At 49.2% G+C, this 12,998-nt stretch overlaps 1 protein-coding gene and 1 long non-coding RNA gene across 10 annotated transcripts in view; one reads left to right on the forward strand and one right to left on the reverse strand.

Annotated features, from left to right (window-relative positions):
- FHAD1 (forkhead associated phosphopeptide binding domain 1) overlaps window positions 1-12,998 on the reverse strand; it is a 122,462-nt gene that overhangs the window by 80,429 nt on the left and 29,035 nt on the right. For all 7 annotated transcript variants that reach the window (XM_038531924.1, XM_038531926.1, XM_038531923.1 and 4 more), the window contains exon 4: window positions 4,872-5,139. In XM_038531924.1, coding sequence (XP_038387852.1) covers window positions 4,872-5,139 — 268 coding nt within the window. The remainder of the gene's footprint in view (window positions 1-4,871; window positions 5,140-12,998) is intronic.
- LOC111093971 lies at window positions 1,647-6,211 on the forward strand. 3 transcript variants are annotated; one of them, XR_005356150.1, is made up of 4 exons: window positions 1,647-2,638; window positions 3,618-3,714; window positions 3,821-3,996; window positions 5,690-6,211. It is a non-coding gene; the product is annotated as an uncharacterized LOC111093971 (long non-coding RNA). The 3 variants fall into 3 exon arrangements; XR_005356148.1 differs by lacking the exon at window positions 5,690-6,211 and having other exon boundaries at window positions 1,649-2,638; window positions 3,821-4,328; XR_005356149.1 differs by lacking the exon at window positions 5,690-6,211 and having other exon boundaries at window positions 1,653-2,628; window positions 3,821-4,327.

The raw sequence follows: 12,998 nt of genomic DNA on the forward strand, positions 1-12,998 counted from the left end.
ACGTTAGCTCAGTCTGCGTGTGGCTGGTGGCTACTGCACCAGAAAGCACGGGCCTAGAACATTTTCCATCTTGTGCTCCTCCCTCTTTACTTGATGTCTCATTTCCTGCCAATATCTATAACTGGATTTTTTTTTTGAAAGGAATTCAGGAGAAGTGGGATCCCCAAAAACGAAACAAAACAAAAAAACAATAATTCTATGGCACAGGCTTTTGACTATAACATCCAGCCGACTCCTGGAAGCCCCTGTGGCACATTCATGTCTGTCGCAAGGCCTGTGGCTTATTTTTTCAACATTCGGCGGAGTCTGTTTGATGCTATATATAGCAAGTTGTTTACCTTTCAGCCCAGGGGAAGTCAGTCGCCCTAATCAGGAGTCCCCCTGCCTGGGGTGGCCGGGCAGCATTACATTGGACAGGTGCAGTCCAGAGGCAGCTATGACACTTGACACTTTCCAAATTAGCAAGCTGAAGGCCAGAAATGAGTTTTTGTTGGTAAAAAAGGGTGGCCCATTACTGTGCATGCTCTATGAACAGGCTCCCAGTGGCCAAATGGAGGAAGAGACTGCCTGCAGGTGAGCTGAAGCACTGGGCAGCCCTTCCCTCATGCTCCCCAGGAGGGACTCGGGTTCAGGCTTGGTTTATTATTATTTTTTTTAATTTTAATTTAATTTTTAAATTTTTTAGTTTTTTTAATTTAATTTTTTTTCAGGCTTGGTTTAGATAACTCTAGATGCCTCTGTGACCTTGTCCTGGCTGTCTTGACTGAGCCTTTTCTATCAGGTGATGGCTGAAGCCCTTAAAGGACAGAGAGCCTGGACTTGATCAAACCTACAGAACAGGCTGAGTGAGGTTTGGGACCCCTTTGCTACTGGAGGCAGCATTTATCTGAGACTTGCTTTCCTTACACTCGGGCAGAGAGGGGCTGGAGCAGTCTCCCCCGCCCACCCCAAACATCTTTACTGGCTCCTGTTACCTTTCAATGAGAACCCAAGGGCCATGTATGACCGAACTGGCTTGCCTCAGTTCAAAACAAACCCTCTAGTTGCTGGATCATTTGGAGATCCCCGTGGGGAGAATTCTAAGGGAGGGATGGGATGGCTGGGGCAGTGGGAGGGCATGGGGCGAGGTGGTGGGGACAGAGGTGCTTTAGGAAGTTTCAAGCTGCACCTAATTGCCAAATGGGAGAGAAGTCGCTTCCGTGCTTTAACAACCGCCTGGCTCTCCTGAAACTTATCAGCTAATTCTCCGGAGCATGTGTGTACAGCATGTGTGCACCTTAATTGTGTCTTTAGGATTTGGACTGGGTGCCTCTGTGTGGCGGCCAGCCTCCACGATGGCACCAAGGGTTATTATCTCCTGGTATTCACACCCGTGGATTGTCCTCTCCAACAGTGGGCGGGCTTTGCAATGGTCAGCTCAGCTGTCATAACAAAATGCCACAGACTGTGCAGCTTAAGCAATGGAATTGTATTTCTTACAGTCCGGAGGCTAGAAGTCCAAGGTCAAGATGCCATCGGGGTTGGTTTCTCCCAAGGCTTCTCTTCTTGTAGCTAGCTACTTTCTTTCTGTGTCTTCACACGGCCTTTCCTCCACGTGTGGGCATCCCTGATCTCTCTCTTCTTATAAGGATCCCCGACATGCGGTGGCAGGAAGTTTTGCAACACATTGCCTGTGGTGATGGGGGAAGTAGAAAATGTTCCCAATGAACTGGGTGACGGAGCCTGGCACTTCCTGTGAACCGTGGGGGGGGGAGCTGCCAACAGAGGGAAGTTGAACCATAAGAAGCTGGGACTCGACTGGGCTGGAAGATTCTCTGCCTTGCCACGTGGCAAATGAAACCTAAGACACAGGTTCTGGGCAAAGATCAAATCAGACCACTCTCAGGAAAACATGCTCTGAAGACGAAGCTGAGTGTAAAACCTTTAATATCCTTTGTCGAGAATGCAGAACCATCGGAGCTGGTGTCTCGGAGAATGATTTGGGCCCAGGGCTTCTACGGAGTGCTATCCCTCCCACTCTTGGCAGAAGCCCCGGGCGGAGGAGGGCCTGTGTCAAAGGAATATGTGGGCATGGCTTTTGCCTGCTAGGGTGAACCTCAATAAGGAACATGACCAATGTGGACTGCTGGAGGCAGAGACGCACAGAAACGGAAGTTCTCATGTCTATAGGCAGGTAGCTGACTATAAAACCAGGCAGTTGCAAACGTGTGATACCTTTCATGGAAAAGATAGGAGGACCCACAGGGCTGATCAAGGAGCCAGAGGGCAAAGGCAAGAGCCACAGAGGGTCATTTTGGGGCAAGAATAGGCCTAAGTCCTAATCAGGGACCTTGAAACATTTTCCTGGCTGGATTTCAGAACTGCTGAAGGACTGAAAGGACTCCTGTGTGTTTGTTTTTCCTTTTTGAACAGAAGGCGTGTCCACCGCAGTATGCTATGCCTGGCCCGCCAGTGTACGTTGGGTGTGTGAAAGACAGACAACCCGTCTCTTTAGTGCACAGATCTTCAGACTGCTGGAAATGGGACTTGAGAAGCTGAACTTAAGGAACTAGCCCCAGTGAGCCCCATCGGTACCTGGACTTGATTTATATGATGAGATCCTGGAATTTAGGCTGATGCTGGGATGGGGTGAGACTTTGTAAGAACTCGGGAGAGGGGGAAGGAATTAGACAAGTGAGGTGGGGGTGTGTGTGTGTGAATCACTGAGGACCAGAGGGCACATTGTAGTAGCCAGGCTCCAAGATAGGGCTGCCAATAATTTTTGCCTCCTAACGTTCAGGCCCATGGGAAGTCTTCCCCACACTGGATAGAGCTGACCTGTGTCACCAATAGGATCTTGCAGAAATGACAGAGTGGCTTCTGAGGTTTGGTCCTAAGAGATGCTGTAGTTTCCATCTTGCTCTCTTGGATCACTTGCCAACTGCTCTCCACTGAGGATACTCCAGCAGCTCTCTGGATGGGTTCACATGATGAGGACCTGGGGCCTCTTGCCAATGGCCATTGAGGGTGCCATCTTGGAAGCAGATTCTCCAGCCCTGGTCAAGCCTTCAGATGACTGCAGCCCCGGCCGACAGCTCATCTGCAACCTTATAAGAGACCCTGAACCACCACCACCCTGCTAAGCAGCTCCCAAATTCCTGACCTGCAGAAACTATACCAGATAATTCATGTTTGGGGTTTTTGTTTTTGTTTTGCTTTAGGCCACTAAGTTTTGGGAGAGTTTGTCATGCAGTGATTGATAACATATACATTGCATGTTAGTTTTACATCAAAAAGACAAAAACTGAAAAAAAAAAAAAAAACCCAAAAGACAAAAACTGTTGGACTCTGGTTAATGGTATATAAACTAACATATTAAGGGGCAAGACTACATGTGTGCAGTTTATTTTCAAATGCACCAAAAAATAAGATGGATTAATGAATGAATAGAAGGATGGATAGACAGATACAAAGAGTACAGCAAAGTGTTAATGGTGGAGTTAGGTGGGAGATTGTTTTTACTTTGCTTTGTGTTTGAAGATTTCATATTTATAGAAGGTAGGGGGGGAAATGGCTGAGTAGTTTCATTTGGTGTTGATGGCACATAAGGTTTTTTTTTTTTTTTTTTTTGGATGAAGAAGAAGAAGAAGACGATGTAACTGCATTGCACCTACTCCTCCGTTTGCTTATTTCATGACAACAACTATTATTTGAATAGCTGAGGGAGGTGACCAGGTGAATGGTCTTGAGTGAGACCAGGGGAGGATGTGGAGACACAGAGGGGGATGCGGGGCCTGGGGCTGGGGTGCAGAGGACAGAGAATGGGATCTTCACATCACAGGTTTGGAGGAAGCTGCAATCATGCCAGGGATCAAGTCAAGCCTGCTGCTGAGGCCAAGAGGACAGCGACAGGCAGGAAGCTCCCCCACCTCCCCCATGGAAGAGGGTGAGGGAGGGAAACCATGAAGGCTGGCCCCCAGAGTGACCAGGCTGTGAGTGACGGTGACAGTGATTGAGGTAATCAGCCTTAAATTTGACTGAAAAATGTGAGATTGGACTAGATTGAATATGTCACATCGGGAGGTAATATTCCTCGATAAGCCTCAGCCTCCTCTCACCTGTAAAATGGCAATAAAATATTTAAAAAACTCCGGAGGCTGTTGTGGCCAAGGGGGATTTCAGTTGCCAATGTTTCTAAACATCTGAGTCAAAGTTGTAAGTCTGCATCCTGCTACACATTCCTATGTGAGCCCACACGCACACACCGACACACACCCACACCCACACCCTCGCCACAGGGCTGCTGATGTGTGCATATGTCAGAGCACAAAGTCTAGAGGGATAGGCCCCAAAAAGTCAACAGAGGTTATTGGGTGATGAGGGTGACAAATGATATTAACTATTTTCTTGCTTTCTGTTTATCCCCATTAAAAATTTTTTTTTAATTAATTAATTTATTTGACAGGGAGCCAGAGATCACAAGCAGGGGTGGGGGTAGGGAATGGTGGGGGGCGGGGGAGAAGCAGAATCCCTGGTGAGCAGGGGGCCGGATGTAGAGCTCAATCCCAGGACTCTGAGATCATGACCTGAGCCAAAGACCAACCAACTCACCCACCCAGGTGCTCCATCCCCCAATTTTTAATTTTTTGGGTAGGCTCCACATTGGGCTTTTGTCTCAACATGGGGTTTGAACTCACCACCCTGAGATCAAGACCTGAGCTCAGGTCAAGAGTCAGACACTCCTGACTGAACCATCCCGACGCCCCATCTCTGATTTTCTCACAATTGACTCCGTTCTACTTTTAGAATTGGAGCAAATAAGCAAAAACCAAGACTCATGCTGTGGCTCTAAACCCATTCCCAAAGCCACCAGCGGAAGCGTGTGTGAATACCTTGCTTGATGATGGGCGGCCTGTGAGTGCTGTCCACCACGAAGGAGAACATCTTCCCGCCGGCACTCACAGGCCGCTTGTGGGAGGCAGGCGGGACCATGGCGGGTCTGGGAAACCCCTGGGACCAGCTCCTCTGCGCTGGTGCTGGCCGGATGCTCGAGTGGAAGGGCATCTGTGGTGGAGAGGGTGACTGTTTCGGCTGCTGCATGGCCCGAGGTGGCTGTGGTCTTGGCCAAGGTACTGGGCCACTCATCCATGGGAAGGAGACCTATAGGGGCAGACAAGAGGGTCAGAGGAGGTTCCGGTCAGCTGAGAGTGGTCTCCACCCTTGTCTCAGCCCTATAATTGTCACCGTAGGGCTCGGCTTATAAGTCTCTTCCCCCAGGAAGCCCTCCCAGACTCTCCCCCAGTTTGGGATGGTGGTTCCCACCGTGGGCCGCATTGCACACTACTGCACCACCATTAATTGGGCGCCGCCTTCGTGCCAGGCATGCCGCCAAGAGAGTCACCTGCATGGCCCTATTCGGTACACCGGATGCTCTGTCAAAAGACTGGGGCTGAGCAAGACCTCGTGACTTTCCAAGATCGCTGACTGCCAGGGAGCCTCTGAGCTGGACAAATGTCACCTCTAAGAGAATAGGGCCTGTTGTCTATCTTGCTCCCCCCGTAGCCTCAGCACCTAGAACGAGTGCGCCGGCACATTCAGAGCAGGCCCTTGAATACTGGTTCAAAGAACGAATGAACAAATCACTGAGATTCAGGCCCAGCTCTAGGGCCCTCAGCTCGCTTTCCTTCCCCCCACACTGCCCATCCCTTAGGTCCTTCTACGCCTTCTGTCCTCCGAAGCCAAGAGCTCTGGGATTGGGCAGGGGTCCCGGCGGGCGTGTTGACCTTTGATCTTCAACACCTATCACATCTGATTCTTGGGAGATGCCAGGGGGATGTTTCGTCATCTGACCCGTGGAGACGTCCTGCAGCTGCCGTCAGTGGGAAGCACACCCAAGTCCATCTAACCGCGGACAAGCATGTGCCGAGAGGTGCTGACACCTGGCTTCCCCCTGTGTCTAGTGGTTAGACCAAGACATCAGGGCCGGCGGTCATTTATTGCTCTTTCCTGATCCTTCCTCCATTCCTCTCGCCGAGCAGGAGGCCTCCTGATTCTTACTTCATAAACAAGGCTTGGTGAGGGTAAGGAATTTACCCAGGCTCAGGTAGTGGTGGGTCGGGAGCTGAGATCGAGGTCTGATGACCCCTGTTTGTCTGTCTGTGTGTCTCTCTCCTCCCTCCCCCTCTGTTGGCAGAAAAAAACCCACTAAGTTCAAATATTTGTCCCCTCTGCAGGGCACACGTCTACTCCTCCCTGGGCTCACATTTCTCCTACAGACGGAAGAATAAGAGCTCAGAGACACAAAGTAAGAGGCGGGCGCTTCCGAAATATGAGCACCGGCTCACAGAGCTCCCTATAGCTTCAGACGGATTTTGTTCAAGAGGAAGGTTCTCCGCTTGCTCAGGCTCCTGAACTGAGCTTTTAGCTCCAGCAAGTCGAGAATCCTGAGCGTGCCCTCCGAATACTTGGAGTCAGTGAGATCAGTGCTCAGAGAAATCAGGCTCCGGGCTGAGAGAGCACTCAGCCAATCCCACTCCCTGGCCCCAGTGATTGGCTCAGTGGTGGGACCCACTGAGAGCCAAGGGGCCCCAGGGAGCCGTGGCTGGACACCAGGATCTGGAGACACCTGCGGGACCTGGGAAGGTAGCCCACCTGAGGGAGCAGGGCCCAGGCATGGGGAGATGGAAGCGGTTGCTGTTTTTATTGTGGTAAATCCTACACGACATAAAATTCGCCACTGTAACCGTTTTTAAGTGTATGGTTCAGGAGTGTGAAGGACACTCACATTGCTGGACTTTTTTTTTTGTTTTTTAAGATTTTATTTATTTATTCATGAGAGACACACACAAAGAGAGGGGGTGGGCAGAGACACAAGCAGAGGGAGAAGCAGGCTCCCTATGGGGAGCCCGATGCGGGACTCGATCCCAGGACTCCAGGATCACAACCTGAGCCAAAGGCAGACGCTCAACCACTGAGCCACCCAGGCAACCCCGTTGCTGGATCTTCAGAAGGTTTCCATCTTGCAAAACTGAAACTCTGTCCCTATTAAACGACAATATCCTCTTCCCCCTCCCCTAGCCTCTGGCACCGCCCCCGCCCTATTCCACTTTCCGGCCCTATGAATCAGACTATCTAGGTACCTGGGGTGAGTGGAATCATATAGACTTTGTCTTTTGGTGACAGGCTTATTTCACTGAGCATCTTGTCCTTAAGGTCCGCCCGCGCTGTAGCAGGTGGCAGTATAACCCACCTTCTTGTATACCCCACATTTTATCTGTTCAGTGTCAGTGGGCTCTTGGGTTGTTTCCACTCTGGCTACCGTGGCCATGCTGCTGCGAACACGGTGGTGCCGGCTGGGAAGCTGGCCTTGAGCCCTGGCTTGGGAGGTGCCCCATGAGGCCAGCTAGAGCAGCACGGAGCCCTAATGATGAGGTCCCTAAAGGGGAAGGAGCCAGAGACACGTAAATGCAGCAAAGACTCCCAACTGGCTTTTCGGGTTCAAAAATAAAACTATGAAGCTTTTTGCTTTCTTTCTCAAGCTTGCAGAGTGAGGGTGGCTCTGGTTGGAAGGTTAAAGTTGATGTTCTCTGGTTGGCATGCTTGCTCTATAATAAGCAAGGTCAAAGTTTTCTCAGAAATTGCTGCCAGTAACTATAAGGAAACAGGCAGGGGTAAAGCAAACACAAGAAAAAGACTCACATTAGAAGCACGTTCTGGGCTGTGCTCCTGTTAGAATGTACACAGAGCTTGGGGTCAAGGTCAGTTATCAACAAGTCTGTTTTTAGGAATTTTAGTTTAAAAATACATGCTAATGCCTTTCCTCTTTTCTTTTTTTTCCTTTCTTTCCTCCCTATTCTCTGACCATATGGCATGTCGTGTGTTTTTTGTTTTGTTTTGTTTTGTTTTGGGGGGAGCATGTGTTATGCTCCCGATTTCATCTACGCCATCTTTCAAATAGCAGGTTGTCAACCACCTGGATTAATCACGACACACCCACTGCTGGATTTATATGAGCTTTGAACAAACACCTGTCAATGATTTACTCAAGAAAACATAATCCATTTTTTAAAAATTATCTATCCGTTCTTTGTGTTATCTTTCCAATATGCGCCTGTAGCCCTGTAAAGGGTGCAGGTTGAATGGGACACTCTAAAATGATCAAGGTATAGGGTATCAAGGTATAGGGATCAAGGGTAGCATATAAGGCACCCACGGGACGCACACAGTCTGCCGGGAAGCCTGGGAGCTGGGGGGAGAGTGGGGTAGACCTTGCCCTTGGAGAGCCTGCTGCGTGCTCTGCCGTCTGAACTGCTGACGCTTCAACTGCTCTGAGCCACCAGGTCAAGAAGGCGCACACATGCCAGAGACTGTGCTGTGCCCTTAACACACGTGTTCTCATCCGATAGCCAGAATAATGCCGGAGATGGGGATACATGTATACCTCCCGGGGTTGTGAATCAAGAAACTGAAGCTCAGAGAGGTTGAGTGACTTGCCCAAGGCCCCAAAGCCAGGAAGCAGTGATGCTGTTTGACTCTGACACCTGTGCTCTCAGAGCTTCGAGGCTACTTGAAGTCATGGGGGTGTGTGTACCCGCTTTCCGAACTCACCAAAGGGTCTTAAGTGATCGGGAATAGGAGATTTTCTGAGTCACAAAAAAGAAAATAAGAAAGAAATGAGGTGAACAACCACAAGTTGCATGGGCTGCTTGGAAACAGGATTTTCTAGGAACACCGACAACTCTTCTAGGGAAGTGTTATCCTATGGTACGTGCCACATGCTGGACGCGGCTCGGAGGACCCCAGCCTCCACGCGGGCAGGGCCAGGGCATGTCCCCTGTACCAGCGGATAACACTGGGGCCAGCCACTACCGGCTCATGAGAGCCAGTTACTAAGCACCCAGCAATTTCTCGAACCAGTGAATAAACACAGCCATTCATAAAAATTAAATTACATAAACATCCAATTAAATGATATTAGAAACAAAGGTTAACAGATAGTTAAATCTCACCCTTCCCAATTATCTTACTATATTTTATTATTATTCATGCTCTCGAGGTTCTTTAACTCTACTTGTGTGTGTGCTACCGCTCGTCTCCGCACCCCTGTATTCAGTGATGTCTCACTGGTCGCTTGACATTGGCCGTGGTGGGAATATTTACACCACAGAAACCAGGAAACACTGTCAATCAAAGCTTGACTTTTTTTTTTTTTTCTCCCTGCTCATCTACACTTAGGAAGGTTCTGGAGAAAATGTATGTATATAACAATGTAAGTTATATGAAAGCATGTTGTGTCTAGAGCCATTACGAGTAGCGCGTAAAACTGAGGAAGTGGTTGAAAACTGTTATCTGGTACAGCAAAGAGGTCATGGATAAACACGTGAAGTTCCAGCATACATCGTTCTCCTTTCACTTTTGTCTTGCTCATCAAGGCAAAGATATCCGCCCACGTTCAGGTTGGGGACTCACTCACTCATCCATCAGTCGCGAAGGTACGTTGGCTATGGGTGTCAGCATTCAGGCAAAGTCAGTGAAAGCGTGCTGTGAGAGTCGACGGGCTATACGGAACGTACAACAAAGAGTAGTGTATTTTTTATTATTATTTGTAGAGAATGTGTTACACGTTCTTTCTATGCTTACTTAACTTTTTTTCAGAGAGCTGCTTGGTAAACATTTACCAGCGGGGTGCTGGCCACAGCCGGCAGTGCCTGGTACGCGCTGTGGGCGTTCGCTGGCTGAACTTTGTGGAAAAACTGGCAGATGGAGCACAAGTCAAAAGGCCTTTGGCTGATTCTGGGGGTTCGGGCTGGGAAAATGCATGACAAGCCTGGCACGTCTTATAATTGTGGAAAGTAAGGAGGTCCTCAAAAGCCACGGGTGGGGACATGTCAAAGGACACAGCAACCAACCCAAAAGAGCGCCCAGTGGCCACGGCTGGAGTTATTTGAGCAACAAGACAGATGATGTAGTACCGGGTCATCAACCAAAGTACACACTGAATATACATGAGTTCATACTGATATAAATACATGCTTCAGGAAATACATAAACAGGGAAGGACAATCTTCCTTACAGAAGAATTTCACGTGTGTAGATAGGCCCCTTCCAGGAGGTGGAGCTAACTTCTCATTCTCCGCTCCTTCCTCTCCTGTCCTTTGGGGGTGGGTTACACTTATGACCCGCTCCCAAAGAATAAAGTACGGAAGGGGGAAAGTAGTAATTTTATAGTGAAGAAACCTGGCAAATACCAGCTTAGCCAAGCGAAGAAGTTAACATCCCCCGGGGATGTCATGTGAACGATGAGTACCCCCTGATATGTGACAAGGACACTGAACCTTTGTGGCATGTTTTCTGAAAACCATAACCCCAGTCTACTCCGAGAAAAGGATCGGACAAATCGGATATGAACACAACATAATACAATACAACCAGGAATCCTGAAGAATGACACCTGCTCAGGACTCCACAAGACTATCGGGGTCATGAAAGCCAGACCGAGAGGCTGTCACAGACCAGAGGAGGTTAGGAAGACACAGTGACGAAAGCCAGCGCGGTGCCCCGTGTTGGGTCCAGGAGCCTGAAGTTCAGTTAATAATCTCATGATTTGGAAAACCGTATGATGGTAATGTAAAAATGGGGACAATGGAGGAAGGGGTATACAAGAACTCTCTGTGCTATCACTGCTTTTTTTAAATAACCTTTATATAAATTTAGAAGTTATTAAAAAATGAAAGTGTTATTTACTTAAAGGGAGGGGAAAAAAAAAGACTTCGGGTTACCAGGAAAAAAATGGTACAAAATCCTTATGCAACTACTGATGCAGCATACTCACGGGAGAGTTCTCTGGGACGGCTTCCAGCCCCAGAAGTTTCTTTTTTTTTTTTTTTTAATTTTTATTTATTTATGATAGTCACAGAGAGAGAGAGAGGCGCAGAGACACAGGCAGAGGGAGAAGCAGGCTCCATGCACCGGGAGCCCGACGTGGGATTCAATCCCGGGTCTCCAGGATCGCACCTTGGGCCAAAGGCAGGCGCCAAACCGCTGCGCCACCCAGGGATCCCGCCCCAGAAGTTTCCTAAGTAAAGTTGAGGGCCGCACACCTGTAATGACTGGAAGGGGTGGAGGTGGAAGGCGCCACCGACCACCGACGGTTAGCCTAGGCAGCACAGGTGTTAGCGCCGACAGCCAGCAGGAGGCACTATCTGGCCCCGGGGCCCACAGCCTTCTCTCCCTCTGCAGCTCCTGGGGTCGTTGCAATAATTCCAAGGGGGGTAATAACTTTAAGTCCCCCAGAAAAGGCTCAATCGTGTCCAAGATGTTCAATGTGAGAAATCAGGATTATACATTTGGAACAGGGACCTGACACGTTATATACAATTTCTGGAGCTTCAAGAGGTGGGTCTGTTTGAGCTGCTCAGAAGGGTCCTTCATTTGGATTTTTACCAGCCGGGTTAAGTTGGAGACGCGGCCCATCGAATTTCCCCACTGTCTGCAAGTCTTCTAGCTTACGGTCTTTCCTTTCGAGTTCTAACTAGCTTCCTGGTCAGTCCGTAAAACGGGAAAGAGAGTCTAAGGAGAAAAGACCTAGATTTTTGCAAATAAGCCTTTTCTACCCCTAGATGAGGTCTCCTCCAGTTCATTCTTGCCAGATTGAGAGACTGAAGGGATGAAAGAATGAATGATCACCCATGAAGTTGAGAAAAGAGAAGCAGCAATGTGGTTCCAGCTTGATCACAAAGGGTGTCACCTGCCGGAGGAAGCCAGAGGCAGCCGAGCTTGGTCCCTTGGTTCCCCGGGTGGGGTCATTTCCCCAGGATGTGAAGGCTTCACTGGAGCTCTTCCCTCTGCGTCCCCGCCCTGCCCTCCGATGTCATCTGGGTGGCCTGGAGATAGACATCTGACAACAACACAGACCTCCACAGTCCTCTTGTGTGAGTTTTTGCTGAGGACACCCTGCCTGGGGCCATGGGTTGCCCACACTCTCCACTTCTCTGGCCTCAGAACATCTCCTTCGACAAGAAACACCTGACCTCAGGGTGCCTCACCACGTCAGCGGGTCCCACAGGAGCTTGACCAGCAAGAGTTTTTTTCTAAAGAGTTCCTTTGGTCCTTTGGTCACTGGTCCCTCGAGCCTGGGTACAGGCAAAGCCACATCTTCTCAAGAATGGAATCTATGCCGAGGTGCCATGAGGATGGAAATGCCACCCTTCCCCAGGATGGACCGTGAGCTTCTCATCACACGCATTCGCCAGGGCTACTCTGCTTCCTTGGGCATCGGTTTGGGATTTTCCAATGGAAAAGTGGATTATTTCTCATTTTCTTCCCCAAATTCCTACTCTCAAATCCTATTAGTTCAGTTTAGGCAGTGCGAATGCCTCCTAATGTCATGGACATGTGGGGTCTCTCTGTTTTGCCTAGCCCTCATCCATTCTCCATCTTCTGTGTGTACCTTAGTCTTTGTGGAGGAGAGCCTTTCCCTTTCCACATAATTCTGGTGGGGCTGATCTCTTCTGCTCCAGGGGAGAGACCATGACCCAGGCCAGGCAATCAGGGCATTCCATGTCTTTGGCCTCAGTGATTGGTTCAAGGATAGGCACATGATCCAAGTCAAGCTAATTAAGAAATTTCTTCTTTTCTTGGAGCTACTAAGTTTAGAGGGTGCTGGGGCTGCTGGTGGCCACCTCAGTATAAGGGGGGCAAAGGGACTGCCTGAGATTGTGAAGCTAACAGAGATGAAAGAGACAGATTCCTGACCATTGTTCAGGCACCTGGATCCAGCTGGGCCTGAAGCTGGTGCTTTTGGTCTTTTCAGTGACAAGAGCTCCCCGCCACCTCCCCCCACCCCGGCCGACCCCTGCCTTAGGCTAGTTTGAGTTGGGTGTCTGACACTTGCAAACAATAAAGTTTCCTGGAAAATAAGTTTATTGAGACTTTAGCACAAGCATCAGTGCATAGTCAGAATGAAGGGTGTTATACAGGTTACGATATACTCAAACACAACCCACCAGAGTGTAAACATG

Source organism: Canis lupus, chromosome 2 (genome assembly GCF_011100685.1).
Source record: "Canis lupus familiaris isolate Mischka breed German Shepherd chromosome 2, alternate assembly UU_Cfam_GSD_1.0, whole genome shotgun sequence".
In the NCBI taxonomy this organism is placed as follows: domain Eukaryota; kingdom Metazoa; phylum Chordata; class Mammalia; order Carnivora; family Canidae; genus Canis; species Canis lupus.